At 46.8% G+C, this 16,126-nt stretch overlaps 1 protein-coding gene across 4 annotated transcripts in view; it reads left to right on the top strand.

Annotated features, from left to right (window-relative positions):
• Window positions 1–16,126, top strand: part of SH3PXD2B (SH3 and PX domains 2B) — a 113,556-nt gene that overhangs the window by 60,045 nt on the left and 37,385 nt on the right. For all 4 annotated transcript variants that reach the window (XR_003428267.1, XM_027084295.1, XM_027084298.1 and 1 more), the window contains exons 5-6: window positions 5,636–5,727; window positions 14,017–14,042. Coding sequence is in view for 3 of the 4 variants with exons in the window: in XM_027084295.1 (XP_026940096.1) it covers window positions 5,636–5,727; window positions 14,017–14,042 (118 nt within the window). In the remaining variant the exon portion in view is untranslated. The remainder of the gene's footprint in view (window positions 1–5,635; window positions 5,728–14,016; window positions 14,043–16,126) is intronic.

Below are 16,126 nucleotides of genomic sequence, written 5' to 3' on the forward strand. Positions count from 1 at the left end.
AGCAAAATAAATAATCTATAGAGTGAAAAGGCAAACTACAAAATGGGAGCAAATATTTGCAAATCACATATCTGATAAGGGGTTAATCCCCAAAATATCAATATGTAAGGAACTTATGCATCTCAATAGCAAAAAGAGCTAATACCCCAATTTTTAAATGGGCCAAAGGCTTGAATAGACCTTTCTCCAGAGAAGATACACAAATGACCAACCGGTATATGAAAAGTTGCTCAGTGTCTCGAATCAATAGGGAAATGCAAACCAAACCCACAATATGATATCACCTCACATCTGTCAGCATGGCTAGTATCAAAAACAATAACATGAAGTAAGTCAGAAAGAGAAAAACAAATACTGTATGCTGACACATATATATGGAATCTAAAAAAAAGTGGTTCTGATGGACCTAGGGGCAGGATAGGAATAAAGACTCAGACGTAGAGAATGGACTTGAGGACACGGGGAGGGGGAAGGTTAAGCTGGGATGAAGTGAGAGAGTGGCATGGGCATATATACACTACCAAACGTAAAATAGATAGCTAGTGGGAAGTAGCCGCATAGCACAGGGAGATCAGCTCGGTGCTTTGTGACCACCTAGAGGGGTGGCAGAGGGAAGGTGGGAGGGAGGGGGTATGGGGATATATGTATACATATAACTGATTCACTTTGTTATACAGCAGAAACTAATACAGTGTTGGAAAGCAATTATACTCCAATAAAGATGTAAAAAAAAAACAAAACAAGACAACAAGTGTTGGTGAGGATATAGAGAAACTGGAAGTCTTGCACACTGTGGGAATGCAAAATGCAGCCACTATGAAACACAGTATGCAGGTTCCTCAAAAAATTAAAACTAGAACTACCATATAGTCAAGCAATCCTATTTCTGGATATTTGTCCAAAGGAATTGCAATCAGGATTTGGAAGAGATATTAGCACTCCCACGTTCACTGCAGCACTATTTACAATAGCCAAGATGTAGAATCAACCTAAATGTGGCCTGTACATACAATAGCATACTATTCAGCCTTTAAAAAGAAGAAATTCGGCAATACGCAACAACATGGATAAACCTTAAGGACATTATGCTAAGTGAAATAGGCCGGTCACAGAAAGATCAAATACTGTATGATTCCACTGACATGAGTTATCTAAAATCGTCAAATTCATAGAATCAGAGAGTGAAATGGTGGTTGCCAGGGGCTGGGGGGAGGGGAAAATGAGGAGTTACTAATCAACAGGCATGAAGTTTCAGTCAAGCAGAAGGAATCAGCTCTAGAGGTCTGCTGTAAAATGGCCAACAGTACTGTGCTATGCACTTAAAATTCTGTTGAAGACACAAACTCTCTCTCTCTAGCCGAGGCGTTGTGATTGAACTGAATCACCTTGCTGACTCTAAAGTCGTCCCTGGAAGCAGCACACTATTTTTTAAATATATATATATATATATATATATATATTTATTTATTTATTTATTTATTTATTTATTTATTTATTTATTTATTTTTGGCTGTGCTGAGTCTTCGTTGTTGCACGTGGGCTTTCTCTAGTTGCGGTGAGCGGGGGCTACTTTGTTGCAGTGCGCTGGGCTTCTCACTGTGGTGGCTTCTCTTGTTGCAGAGCACAGGCTCTAGGCGTGCGGGCTCAGCAGTTGTGGCTCGCGGGCTCTAGAGCGCAGGCTCAGTAGTTGTGGCACACGGGTTTAGCTGCTCCGTGGCATTTGGGATCTTCCCAGACCAGGGCTCGAACCTGTGTCCCCTGCATTGGCAGGCGGATTCTTAACCACTGTGCCACCAGGGAAGTCCCACAGCACCCTATTGTACTTGGTACAGTTCAGAGAGCCAGGGGGTTAACTGGATGTTTATCAAGCAGCTAGTATATGATGGAAACCTTACAGCCACTTGCTCACTTGTTCTGTAGCACAACCCTCCAGGATGGGTGTTAGTTATTTCCATTTTACAGATGAGCAGACTGAGGCTCAGAGGTGATAGGACATGGCTAGAGCCAGAACCAGGAGCTGGATCTGTCTGACCCTTCATTATTACACAGGCAAGCAGGACTTGCCCTCCTCACCTCTCCTCTTACCTCTGCATCGAGCAGCACAACTGTCCAAAGGGCCAGGATTCCATGCGGAACAGAACCAGAGTTTTCTTGGAACTGCGGTTCTTTGTCATACTGACCAAACACGAGACAATTCTGGGGTATTTCAGAAGCAGAACTATTGCTGTGCCCCAGGTCATGTTTTTGCTGTTAGCCTGTCGTTCCAAAATGAAAGGGGCAAATATCAAAGCATTCGGTGCTGCCTTTTTTGAGTAGCTTGGCTTTGTATTATGCTTTGGGGGTTTGGTTTGGCTTTTACCTCCTAGGATTTGCTCAAAACCTAAAGAGAACTTGGCACTGTCGGGAGGTTTCCATGGGCCTCGTTGTCCCTTCCGCACTGGTCCATTCGGGGTCTCTGCCCATTTCAGCAGAGAGGCCCCCTGTAGGCAGAAACCATGGCCACCTCAGGGCTTACCCAGGGCCACGTGGCCACGGCCAAGCCTCTTCCTCACATCATTTATCCAGCAGATACTTTCAACCAGGCGTCAGGGTCCTCCCAGCACTGTCAAGGCATGTGGGAAGGTGCAGGAGGAAATCCTCTGGATTTGGGGTAGAGGAGCTGGAGTCGCTGGGGGGCTCAAGTCCTAGTCACTTCCCCAGAACCTCTGTTTCACCATCTGTAAAGTGGGCCAGCCCTTTCAGGGTGACATGACATGATGCAGACGAACACATTTTGGGAGCCATCAAGTGCTGAGCCAACATAAGGGAATGTCGTGTTTGCAGTCTGGGGGGAGCCGCAAGATTTCTGCCCACGAAGCAGCCAGGACACACCACGGTCCAGCATATAATCAGCCCCTTCATTATGTGGTTCCAACTGCAAGAGCTGCAGGATTTCAGAGGAAAGAGCGACCCACAGGGAGCCCCAAGACAGCAGGAAAATGAATACTCACTGCTCCAAACCAGAAAGAGAAGGGGGTCAGAAATGGGAAGTGGGATGTATCCACTCTCTCCCTCTTGGGCTCTCTGCCTCTGGCCTGGAAAAGGCTGGTCCCTGGGGGTTTGCTACAGAGCAGGAGATACTTCAAGGCTAATAAAAAAAAAATCAGTGAGCCACAAATACCAGGCCCTTAGGTCAGCATCCTTCATCCTATCTTTATACAGCATAGAAAGTAGACAGTGACCAGGGAAGGCACCCTACTAAAACATGTCCACTTACCTTACGGATTTCCCCACCTTAGTATTGGGCCAGGTCATACATCAGGAGAGGGGAAGTGGCTTAAAGTCAGAGCCTGACTCAAAGGTCATGTCAGGTCAGCAACCCAAGTGACTACCAAGGGGTGAATGAATAATCCAAATGTGTTGTAGACATGGGATGGAATGCTATTCAGCCTTGAAAAGGAAAGACATTCTGACACATGATACAATGTGGATGAACCTTGAGGACATAATGCTAAGTGAATCAACCAGTCACTTAGAGGGTAAATACTGTATGATTGCACTTATATGAGGTACCTGGAGTAGGCAAATTCATACACACAGAAAGTGGAATGGTGGTGGCCAGGGGCTGGGGAGGGGGAGTGCAAAGTTGTTGTTTGATGGGTACAGGGTTTCAGTCTTACAAGGTGAAAAGAGTTCTTGGATGGATGGGTAGTGGTGATGGTTCCACAACAGTGTGAACATACTTAATGCCACTGAATTGTACACTTAAAAATGGTGAAGACCTGCAGCTTCCCTGGTGGCGCAGTGGTTAAGAATCCGCCTGCCAATGCAGGGAACATGGGTTCGAGCCCTGGTCCAGGAAGATCCCACATGCCGCGGAGCAACTAAGCCCGTGCGCCACAACTACTGAGCCTACACTCTAGAGCCCGTGAACCACAACTACTGAAGCCCATGTACCTAGAGCCCATGCTTCACAACAAGAGAAGCCACCACAGCGAGAAGCCTGTGCACCGCAACAAAGAGTAGCCCCCACTCACCGCAACTAGAGAAAGCCCGTGCGCAGCAATGAAGACCCAACGCAGCCAATAATAAATAAATAAATATTTTTTTGAAAAGGTGAAGACAGTAATGATCTATGTGTATTTTACCACAATAAAATTTGTGGTAAAATTTAATTTAAAAATTAAAACTTTTTAAAACTTGGAAAAATAGGTCATCCAGGTCAAAATACCTCTGAAAGCGTTGTAGAAGGTACCACATTGGAGACCCCCATCTATCTTTCCATTAGTCCCTCATAACCCAATGCTAGGGTTGGAAAATCACTTTGTGAGGGGATAGCTTTTAGAAGCTTCTTCTACAGAAGATACAAGACATGTCTCTTCCACTCCAGACTCAACACTCAGCATGGCAAGAAGGCATATGTGAGGCACCAGGGAACTGAGCCCTATCTGCAGAGAGAGCAGGGTCCCGCCTCCCTCCACAGCACGCCTGTGTTGTTTAAATTCATGCCTCTGCACTAGCCCTCTCCCTGCACAGAAGTTTATAATAGAGTGTGTGCACGAAACAACCCTACTACGCTCAGATTTGCATCCTCAGAACCTGTGCCAGAGGGGGGCTTACGTAAACATTTGTTAAACTAAGCTCTTTATTCATTTTGAGCCATGTCTTTGTTTCAAATCCTTTCATAATGGGATGTACCCTATAATTCTGTCCTGTGTCCACAGAAATCAGTGCAGTGCTGGGCATAAAGAAAATGTCTATTGAATCACTGAATGAATACCTGTTAGTAGAGAAACCAGCATAATAAATGCCTGGGCCCACTTCACGCCCCTCACCACCTCCTCCAGCCCATTGGCCAAGGACAGATGAGGCTTCTGTAACTGATGAGCCGAGGGGGCAGATTAACATGGACTTGGGCGTTGGGACGTCCCGGGTGTTTCAACCTTTTGTTAATCTGGGAACTTGTAACTTCTACCCAAATCATAAAATAGTCCCTTCACTTTCACACGTCAGATCCATGAGTTGGGACATACAGACATGTTGGAAATAACCTAAATGTTCACCGGTAAGCAGCTAGTTGAATAAAACATGAGGTATTTATCTAATAGACACCAGTATCCAGTAGAGATGGTGGTGTAGAAGAATAATGACATGGCATGAAGTTCACAATTTTTATTTTTATTGAAGTGTAGTTGATTTACAATGTTATATTAGTTTCTGGTGTACAGCAAAGTGATTCAGTTATACATCTATATATTCTTTTTCATATTCTTTTCCATTATGGTTTATTACAAGATATTGAATATAGTTCCCTGTGCCCTACAGTAGGACCTTGTTCACAATTTATTGCTTTGTCTAAATATGTACATATTATTTGTCCAAATATGCCTGTAATATATATGTGTGTATATATACTGTGTGTGTGTGTGTGTGTGTGTGTGTGGTCCCCAAACCAGCGTGGCAACATCACCAGGGAACTTGCTAGAAAGGCACATTCTCAGGCCCCACGCCAGACCTACTGAATCTGAAACTCTGGGAGTAGGGCCCAGCCCCCCAGGTGATCCTGATGCCTGCCCAAGTCTGAGGACTCCTGACTTAATGGCATTCCTGACACCCCTTCCCTTCCTTTGGGCTCACCTGTGTGTCTCTTCTCCAGGCCCTGATCCAGCTGCCCCCCTACATTTCTCAGTGTGATGAGGTGCTGCAGTTCTTTGAAACAAGACCCGAGGACCTGAATCCCCCCAAAGAGTAAGTTGGTTTGTGGATCTCCTTAGAGCATACTCTCACAGCCCTCCTTCCTGCTGGGCCGGCCAGCCCCAGGAGGAATGGGAGGAAAGCTAAGTAAAAATTAACCTAGATTACATCAGTGAAGCCCCTGCCGGGCCTCACTTCATGTAGCCTTCGTAGTGACTGCAGGTAGCCATAGCTGAGTTTTACAGGTGAAGGAAGCTGGCTGAGTGCACTACTGAATTCCCTAATGCCCTGCGTTTACCCACCATACCTGAACAGGGGAGACGGTGAGCCCTCGAGGCAGAGACTGTGTGCCCTGTCCTCAAAGGTAGATGTGCCCAGGACCATCAGGGATGTGAGTGAGTGACTGACTGAGACCTGCTCCAGGTCCCATCGCTAGTGAATGACGGGGCCAGGGTTTGATCTCACTTCTCCCCGCAGCGGACAGGCTGCGCTCCCAGATGCCAGGCGGTGCATCTCCCCAGCCCCCCAGTGCACATCGCACAGAATCTCAATACCAGCCGCCTGCTGGCCTTTACACGCCAAGAGCTGACGGCACCAACAGCTGTGCCAGCGTGAAACACTGACTGATGCATGATGCTTTTTTAAAAGCCCTTTTCGGGGAAAGGCATCATAGACGTCTGCAGAAAGAAAGGATCTGTCTAATGGAGAAATCGCAGTGGGGGAGGAGGACACAGACCACAGGTGCTGGGCTGTCCTGAGTCACAGGAGCAAGAGCTGGCAGGGTTAGGGGTCCACTGGGGCCCCGTCAGGAAGGGCCGAGAAGTACCAGCCAGGCGCTGTGACGGGAGAAGTGGGAACTGGTCCTCTGAGTTCTGAGTGTGACTCACTGCCCAGGACAGCAGTGATGACCCAGGCTTACGTCGGTTCAGCGTTCACGTGCTACGCACTTTATGTAGGTTGAGCTAGAAAAACTCATGTTGCTTTCTAGAAGGGAATCTGGTGAACTCACAAAGCTTACTTTTTAAATAGACCTGTAAGGAAAGCAGCAAAGAGCTTTAACACATGAAATCAGGCCATTTATATATATACACGTGGCTACATGCAGAATCAAGTTCGGAGATCACAGAGGGTGAGCTGATCGCTCAGGACTAATGGTTTAACTACCACACAGATGAAACTTTCTACAGTCAACATATTGCAATAAATACCATTTCCTGTGACAAGCACGGAGTAAGTGAATGCAGCTTCTCAGAGCCAGCACACAGAAGCATGGGAATGACATTCCGTAAGGGACCACAGTAAATCTTTTGAATCAAAACATTGCAAGGGAACGTCTTGCCAACACATGAATTTTTTTTGAAAAGATACAGAATAAGTGTAAATCTGCTAATGGGCCTGCAGCCCATCCTGGCTAATATTTCTGTTCTTGGTGTCTTTAGCATTTGTGCCTGGTAAACAGTCCCCAGCTTTTATGGACATAACAAGACATGGTGATATATTCTCAAGGGACCTTTGTCTACAGTGCTCCCAGGCAGTCAGGGTTAAACTGCTAACTCAGGCTGGTAGCCCCTGGCTTTGATTTTAATTTCTAGGTGAAGTGAATCAAAGAATATGGAGCTTAACATATTCAGTTTCTACTTCATTCTATCACAAAACTGCCAGGTAGGAGCTGTCGTTCCCATTTTACAGATGAGGAAGTTGAGGTTCAGAATAAGGAAAGAGACTTGCCCAGGGTTGGAAGAGGCGAGGTGGATCTTCCCCAGGTCTGCCTGAGTCTTCACGTAAGCTCTGTGTGTGTGTGCCTCCCACAGAAGGGACAGCTGGGCTTAAGAGACAGAGTCTGGGTGAGTCTGGGTTTGCATTTGGATACATCCAGGTGCAAATCTCGCCTCTTCCACTCATGGGCTGTGTAGCCTCAGGCCTGGATTTCACCCCTTGTGAAATGGGAATAGCAGTGAGCCTTACAATTACAGTGATGATGGAATGGCTGCCACACGTAAAACTTCCAGGAACCTGCCAAGTGCTCGAAAAGCGGTGGCCCATGGTATTTTTCCCTCTCTGGATACCCAACTGTAGGTGTTTTTACTCCCAGCGTTGTTCAAGACGTCCAGTTGATGGACCTTCACAAGGAAGGTTGCTTGGCCACTGTTAAGCCGAGTGGTTCTGGGCAGCCTGTTCCCCACCCCTGCGCCTGTCTCCTGTCTCGTGGTGACATCTAGATTTTCTTCTACCTTGTCTCAGCCTCCCAGAGATCTTAACTTTGGGGAGGATCATGGACCATTTGGAGAATCCAATAAAAGCTTTCTTCCTTCTCCCGAGAAAAATGCCCCCTGTTTCAGGAGGTCCTCAATTGTGCCAAACCCCATTCAGGGACTTGAGGTTAAGAATCGCCGCCCAGGCGCCCCTTCTGAATGTTAATGCTCAGATGTCTTTGGCCTCCTGCCTGGCGAGGGAGGTGAGTGGGTCCCCAGCTCCGAGCAGGCATCAGCCCAACTTTTCGACAGAGATGGGAGAGAGCCAGGCCAGGGGCAGCCCGCTGTGCTTGAGAAGAGTCCAGGCACCTCCGTGCAGGAAGGAAGGACACTGGGGAACATAGGGTGGGAGCCAGCCTTCTAGAGGAGCCGGCATGTCAGGGAGGCTGTTTGGGGGCTTCGTCATGCTCTCTGGTGCCCACAGCCCCACGTTCCCCACTTGTTGGCTGGCTTGGGCTTGCAGAAGGAACATAGGACTGGGAATTCTAGACCTGGCACTGTTCCCGGTCCGGAGCACCAGCGTTGTTTATCCATTCAGGAAATAGGTATCGAGGACCTGCTGAATGCTAAGCCCACGGGCTGGGCACGGGGGGACAAAGAGATGACATGGCAGATGCAGTCTGTGCCCACAGGGAGCTTCCGGTCTGCTGGCCAGACAGCCAGCTCTTCCATCCGGGCAGAGCAATCCCTTCCCCTCCCCTTCTGCCTCGCTTACCTCATCTGTGAAATGAGACCACATCACCTGCCCCACCCACATTATGGGGTTATTGGGAGACTGAAATGAAATAATGGTGGGAAAATTAAGACATGCTCAGCAGCTAGTTTTCTGGAGTTTGGGGGCTGAAATCGTGGTGAGCCCCCCTGGGTATTATGCTTGATAATTCAAAAGATAGACCTGTTCCCCAGTTTCCTGGAGTTAGAGTTTTGTTCTTACACTTTTAAGGTAAATCCGTTTCCTCACTTCTTCAATGGGAATAGTAATACAGTCATCCCTCATTACCAGCAGGGGGGATGGTTCCAGGACCCCCCATGGGTACCAAAATCCACAGATGCTCAAGTCCCTTATATAAAATGGCATAGTGTTTGCATATAACCTACGCACATCATCCCATATACTTAAAATCATCTCTACATTACTTATAATACCTGATACAGTATAAATGCTCTATAGTTGCCAGGCACACAGCAAATTTAAGTTGTGTTTTTTGGAACTTTCTGGAATTTTTTTCCTGAACATTTTCAATCCGAGGTTGGTTGAATCCATGGATGTGGGACCCACAATCACTGTGAGGCTTGCATCTATGTGTGTGAAGTGCTGAGCACAGTGCCTGGCACATAGTAGGTACACAGTTTTCACATCTCCTTGGCTGCCAGGGCCAAGATGCTTGGGTTCTGCGATCTTTTATGAGATGGTAAGAGAGAAGCTAATTGGTCCATTTGATTGTTGTACATCACTGGAAGAAGTGGGTACCATGTGGAGATGCTTCTTCTCATATGGGAGGACCAGAATCTTTCATCTCAGGCCTTCCAGATGGCTCTCCCTTCCCCCACATCTCTGGGCGAAAACCAGCAAAGACAGGGTCAACCATTCAAGTGTGTTAACTCCCCAAACATTTCCCACAACTGCCACCCACACTGAAAGTCCAGAAAAACAAGCCTAGTTCCTGCCTTTGGGGCCTTAGGGGCCAGTGGACATATTTTGAGCTTTTTTTTTTTTTTTTTTTTTTTTTGGTATGTGGGCCCCTCACTCTTGTGGCCTCTCCTGTTGCGGAGCACAGGCTCCAGACGCGCAGGCTCAGCGGCCATGGCTCACGGGCCCAGCCGCTCTGCGGCATGTGGGATCCTCCCGGACCGGGGCATGAACCCGCGTCCCCTGCATCGGCAGGCGGACTCTCAACCACTGCGCCACCAGGGAAGCCCTGAGCTATTTTTATTATTGATATGTACAGGCTGTTTATATAGTAAGGAGTTAGCCTTTTCCATATTTGTGGTAAATATTTGTCCCTTTTATTGTGCATTTATATCTTGTTCCTGGATTTTATGATGTACATAAGTTTTATATTTTTGTGAAGTCAAATCCAGTAACCAATTTTTTAGTTGTGATTTCTTTCATTTGCTTTCAGTCTAAGAAGGACAGTCAACATTCAGACACAAGATAGTTCCCTTAATTTTTTTCTAGTTGATTTATGCTTTGTGTTTTCTTTTAATATATACTCATTAAATCGATTAGAATTCATTTCAACATTTGGCATGTGGTGAGAATCTAAAGTTTTTTCCTCTGGTTAGAACCTTTTGACCGGCTAGAAGAAATCTTATTGCTCCATTTATTTAAAAACAAAAAAGACCACAATCTGTAGTGTTTAATGATCACTTCCCTTTCTTCCTTCAGGAATAATACAAGAGAAAAACAGCACCTGCCCTCAGAGGGGCTTCTATACTGGTGGGAAAGGCCATGTGAGCATGTGGATACGTGTGGCCTGTGCGCACACAAACACATGCACAAATAGAACATCCACTAAAAATACAAAACACAGCCTAGGCTGTATACCCCAAGAAAGCACAAAGTAACAGCTGAGATAAGCTAACCAGCATCCTGCTGAAATAGATGTATTTAGTTCCAAGAGGCTTCCTGGAAGGAAAGGGAAGTTTTCAATCTCTTTGTGTGTTCCCCTCTGTGTGACCTTGGACAAGTGACTTGACTTCTCTGAGCTTCTCTTTCCTCATCAGTAAAGTGGGCATGGCTAACCTTGCTCTCATCTTGGTTAGGCAATATCCTGCTCATAAAGGGTAGTGATAGTGTCAGGCACATGGCAGGTGCTTACCTAGTGATGCCTTCCTGACCTTAAGCCGGACTTTGAAAGAAAAGGGAGGGAGGGAAGGAAGGAAGGGGGGAGGGAGGGAGGAGGGAAGGAAGGAGAGAGGGAGGAAGAGAGGGAGGGAGGGAGGGAGGGAAAGAGGGAGGGAGGGAGGAAGGAAGGGAGGGAGGGAGGAAGGAAGGGAGGGAGGAAGGGGGGAGGGGAGGGAGGGAGGAAGGAGGGAAGGAGGGAGGGAGGGAGGGAGAGAAGGAGGGTGCTGAGAATCCCAAGGGTGGCTTTGGGGCCACAGCAGGCAGCTTCAGCTGGGTCTCGGTGGTTTAGGCAGTAATGAATGGTGAGGGCAGGTGCTCAGTGAGGTTGGTCCCTTGGTCAGGATTCTGATGCTCAGACCTGAGTTAGGGCTTGTGATGGAGACTGGGAGTCTTTCCTAGCGGTTTCTAAGGAAAGAAATGAATGGTGCTCTTAGAGGAGCACCATTTTCGCTACCGTTCCTGGGTAAACTTGAGGTCACCCTAAGCATGTCGCACAGAAAATAACGTGCCTGCTTGAGCTCACACAAGCTGCTGCTTGAAACCGAGAGCCCCCTGCTGCCCCTCACCCCCGTGCTCCAGCTAGGACAGCGAGACAGCTAGCAGGGGTATGCGGTAGTGTGGGAGCTGGGATTTCAGGTATCCCAGACCATGGCTCAGGCCGCAGCCTGGATGGCAACGAGGGAAGAGGGCTTTACGTGGAAGTAGACTTAAGAGACCTTTGCTGGTGTGTCCTGGAGCCAGCAGCTAAGAGGCAACTTGCCCCACAGGACAGTCCAGGGTGTGGTCAGGAGAGCCGGCTCCAGCCAGGCTTCCCGGGTTCCAATCCTGGGAGAGATGCCTCACCTCTCTGGCCCTCAGTGTCTCCACGTACGAAAGGGAGTGACCCTTAAGGGTTGATGTGAGGGTTCTGCGGGCCAGTCCAGGTAGCATTCTGACCGGGACGCTGTCCACAATGAGTGGCAGGAAGTGTGAGCTGGGATATTCCACTGTCACCCTCCCCCTCCCCTGCACAGGAGAGTGACACTGAGTGTCACTGGGTAATGGCTGGCCAGAGGACATCACTACTGACTGGCCCAGCCCAGCCCCTCCTTCCAGACACACAGGAGGGCAGCCCCAAGCTCCAGGGCTTGGCTTAGCTCCCTGCTCCCCCACTTTCGAGGTTACATTGAAAGCATTATTACATGGTGGTTAAAAACCCAGACTCTAAAATCAGACACTGAATAGACATTGCTTCAAAGAAAATACAAAAATGGCCAAGAAGCATATGAAAAGATGCTCAGTGTAGCATCCTTAGCCATCAGGAAATGCAAGTTCCAACCACAGTGAGATACCACTTCACACCCACTAGCACGGGTAGAATCAAAAAGACAGATAGCAACAAGTGTTGAGGATGTGCAGGAACTGGAACCTTCCTATGTTGCTGGTGGGAGTCTACAATGGTGCAGCCACTGTGGAAGACAGCCTGGCAATTCCTCAAGAAGTTAAGCCTAGGGACTCCCCTGGCAGTCCAGTGGTTAGGACTTGACCTTCCAAGGCAGGGGATGCAGGTTCGATCCTTGGTCGGGGAGCTAAGATCCCACGTGCCTCGGGGCCAAGAAGCCAAAACATTAAAGCAGAAGCAATATTGTAGCAAATTCAATAAAGACTTTTAAAATGGTCCACATCAAAAAAAAAAAAATCTTAAAAAAAAAAGTTAAGCTTAGAGTTACCATATTACCTAACAATTCCATTCCTACATCTGTAATCAAGAGAAATAAAAATATATGTCCATACAAAAACTTGTGTACAAAGTTCATAAAAGCATTATTCATAATAGCCGAAAAGTGGAAACAACCCAAATGCCCGTTGGTTGATGAACAGATAAAGCGTGGTTTATCCACACAGTGGGATATTATTCAGCCATAAAATGGAATGAACACTGATATGTGCTACAACGTGGACGACCCTTGAAAACATGTCACATGAAAGGAACCAGTCACAAGAAGCCACCTATTATATGGCTCCATTCATATTAAATGTCCAGAATAGACAAATCCTTAGAGATAGCAAGCATATTAATAGTTGTCCAGAGCTGGAAGGAATGGAAATGGAGAGGAACTGCTAAGGGGTACAGGGTCTCTTTTGAGAGTGATGAAAATTTTCTGGAATTTGCTGATGGCAGTGGTTGCACAACTTTGTGAATATACTAAAAAACAGTTAATTCTACACTTTAAAAGGATGAAATTTATGGTATGTGAATTATATTTCAATTTTTTAAAATGGAGATAGGCCTGGGTTCAGACCTTGGCTGTGCTTCTTGCAAGCTGTGTGACCTCCGGCACGTTACTTAACTTCTCTGTGCCTCATTTTCCTCATCTGTAAAATGGGCACGAAGAGAGTACTTATTTCCTGTGGTTATTGTGAGTATTAAATGAGTGAACTAAAAGTGCCTAGCAGGGCCCTAGCACAGGGTAATAACATTTATTAGGAATTTTGTAGTATTAGCTAATGTTACTGCTGCCACAATATCTATCTCAACCCAACCATCCTATCACCTCCCTATCACCTCCCTTTACTTTTTATAACATCGGAAAGCTTTTTACTAACGGGCTAATTTACTTAAAAGTATGTTGTAAAACCTGATTTGTAACATTTTGTTCATAATGCAGTTGTGTGTATAAACTCTTGACGTGGTTGACAAGTGTATGGGAGCGATTACTCATTCTGTATGGATTCTAGCCCATAATAGTGTCCTCTGTGTCACCGTGAGGGAGATGTGCAGGGTTCACTGCTAGCCAGATGTCTCCCCGGTTTTAGTGTATTCCACTCACCACCGAGCGCTTCCTGCTCCACTTGTACAGCTCAGGGCACGGCTCGTAAGTGCAGCAAGGCCTCCACCGTGCCTGATGAGGTGGGCGTCAGCCTCAGTGCAGTGTGAGGTCCTAACTCCTGTTTTCAGACTGCATACCCACCTCTACCCCCTGCCTATCAGCTCCTCCCCAGAGCCCCCTACTCTACAAATAGAGTGGAGATGCTGGTCCCCAGGGCACCAGAGCACTTATCAGGCAAAGGGAGAAAATTAAAAGGAATTCTTTTTTTTTTATTTTAAAGAGTCTAGGTCCCTGGGACTGGCTTGGCTTTTACACTCATTCACTGGAGATGTTGTGGGATGGAAAATCTCAGTTTTCTAACGGAATAACTCATAGCAATACAGAAAAGATATTGACTCATTACTCTTTCCCACCCCTTTTCTTTCCTGTACAGGGAACATGTTGGGAAAAAGAAATCTGGTAAGAATATTTTCCATTTTCTCCTACTCATTTGATGTTTAGCATACCCTTACTGAGCGATGTCCAGGCCCTGGGCACTACATGGGGGATACAGTGATGTGGATGGATGGATGGATGGATGGATGGATGGATGGATGGATGGATTCTGAAAGACATTCGGGGCTGAGGGGACGGCCTGCAGGCTGGGAGGTGCAAGCATACAGTCCATCTGGGCCTGATCCATTTGCCAGCCTCGGCACCAGGCCTGGCTCTGTGCTTCCTTCCATCAGCCACTGATCTGGGCGGTGACAACTGCTCTTGCAGGCAGCTCCCATACTCACTTCACTCTCCCCACAGTCAATTCTCTTCCTTCCTAACACCCTTTCCATTCTCTGGACAGCAGGACCCTTATGTCAAAAAAGAGAAGGTGAGAATTTGAATATGCACAGAGGAAAGATTTGAGTTCCCACAGGCCTGGGGTTGATAAGCTTAGATTCACAATCGCCCAGCTTTGTCCTCCTGCAACCCAAGAACATCCTGCACATCTGCAAAGGCCCTAGCCCATACCACATCTGGAGCCAATGTGGTCTTCAGAGCTTTCTGGAATTCTAAATTCTTTATCTAGAACTCCAGGAAGTTTGAGGAGGTTGATAAGGATGGGTGGAGGGGAGGCCAAGCAGAGATTCCAAAAGTGGAAAAGGATGCCTTCTCTCGTGGGCCTCAGTTTCATCATCTGTAAAATGGGCATAAGGATAGTAATCTACCTTGCAGGAGTATTATAGGATTCATAATAATATGTATAAAGCACTTAGAACAGTGCCTGGCATGTTGTAAGAGACACGTGTTTGTGCTGTTTTTATGCTACTGCTATTAATTCAGAACACCCAGGTGTTCTTGTCCAGCATCAGCAACAATTCCAAAGTCAACAACTCTGGTCCCTTTACTGCTCCCTGGGTACAAGGCCTGTGGTCAGCTTTATGGGCCCCAAGGCCATTCCTGCAAGGAAGAGTGGAGAGGAATTGGATTTCTTCGCCTCAAGGTATGGCATCTGGAGTGAACTCCGGTCTTTTCCCAACCAGTCTGTTTACAGCTCTGCTTTCTAGCTTAATAGGTACTGGCCGGAGCCGTGGCATCCTGCTAAAGCTACAAATAGCCCTTGAGCCCTGGGGATAATGATGTGTTTCTTAGAAAAGAGCAGAGAGGAGAAGAGAAGCAGACAGTCTTCGTCTGGTCACAGAGTTTCTGGCTTTGAGTGTGCAGAGACTTTCCCGGAGGGGACGGGTGGGAGGGAGAGAGGAAACAGACAGCTCTGGTTTGTGAAAACAAAAGCATTCAGTCAGGACGGGCTTGATGAGGGGACTGGTCTGGAAAAGAGAGAAGAAGCTCTAATTTGTGGTGACCACTGTTACATCGTTCACCTGCAATGATGGGGGATGGATTTATTTATAGTTCGACTGGGTGGAAAATAGCATCTTTCTTCATTCAGACTGAGAACCCATGCTGGGACTTGCCTTATTTTTTTATCTGACCTTTGAACACTTCCTTTATGTTAGAACAAGGCTCGTTGATTAAATTGAAAAAGGATTTAAGGTTGACAGCCCAAGCCCTGAAATTTCTGTGTGAGAATTCTGAGTTGACGAAGGCTTATCTCGCTCCAGAATTTCCCTGTTGTGGCTGACTGCCTGGCTGGTTCCTGCAGGCTTTGGCTAACGTGCTCTCAAATCCTGCTCATTCTGCAGGAAAAAAATCTTCCCACCAAAATTTCACAGATCATGTGATTATTTAAGGAGCACCTTTTCTTCCTGATTTTTCTACCGTTTACTTATTGGAATATTCTCTTGTTTACTGGCTCTTTCAGCAAGACTGGCAGTATAGTGAATTTCTAGGAAGAAAGGCCTATCTTACCATTACTCATCATTTTAAAAATTCTGTGGTAGATGAGGCACTTTACCTTTGGCGAATATTTTATGTTTGTTTGGGTTTTTTTTGTTTTTGGCCACGCTGCATGGAATGCGGGATCTTATTTCCCCGACCAGTGATCGAACCTGAGACCCCGGCAGTGGAAGTGCAGAGTTTTAACCACTGGACCACCAGGGAAGTCCCAC

This window comes from Aethalodelphis obliquidens, unplaced genomic scaffold, assembly GCF_003676395.1.
Source record: "Aethalodelphis obliquidens isolate GAN/ISIS:26980383/991018 unplaced genomic scaffold, ASM367639v1 scaffold52, whole genome shotgun sequence".
NCBI lineage: Eukaryota > Metazoa > Chordata > Mammalia > Artiodactyla > Delphinidae > Aethalodelphis > Aethalodelphis obliquidens.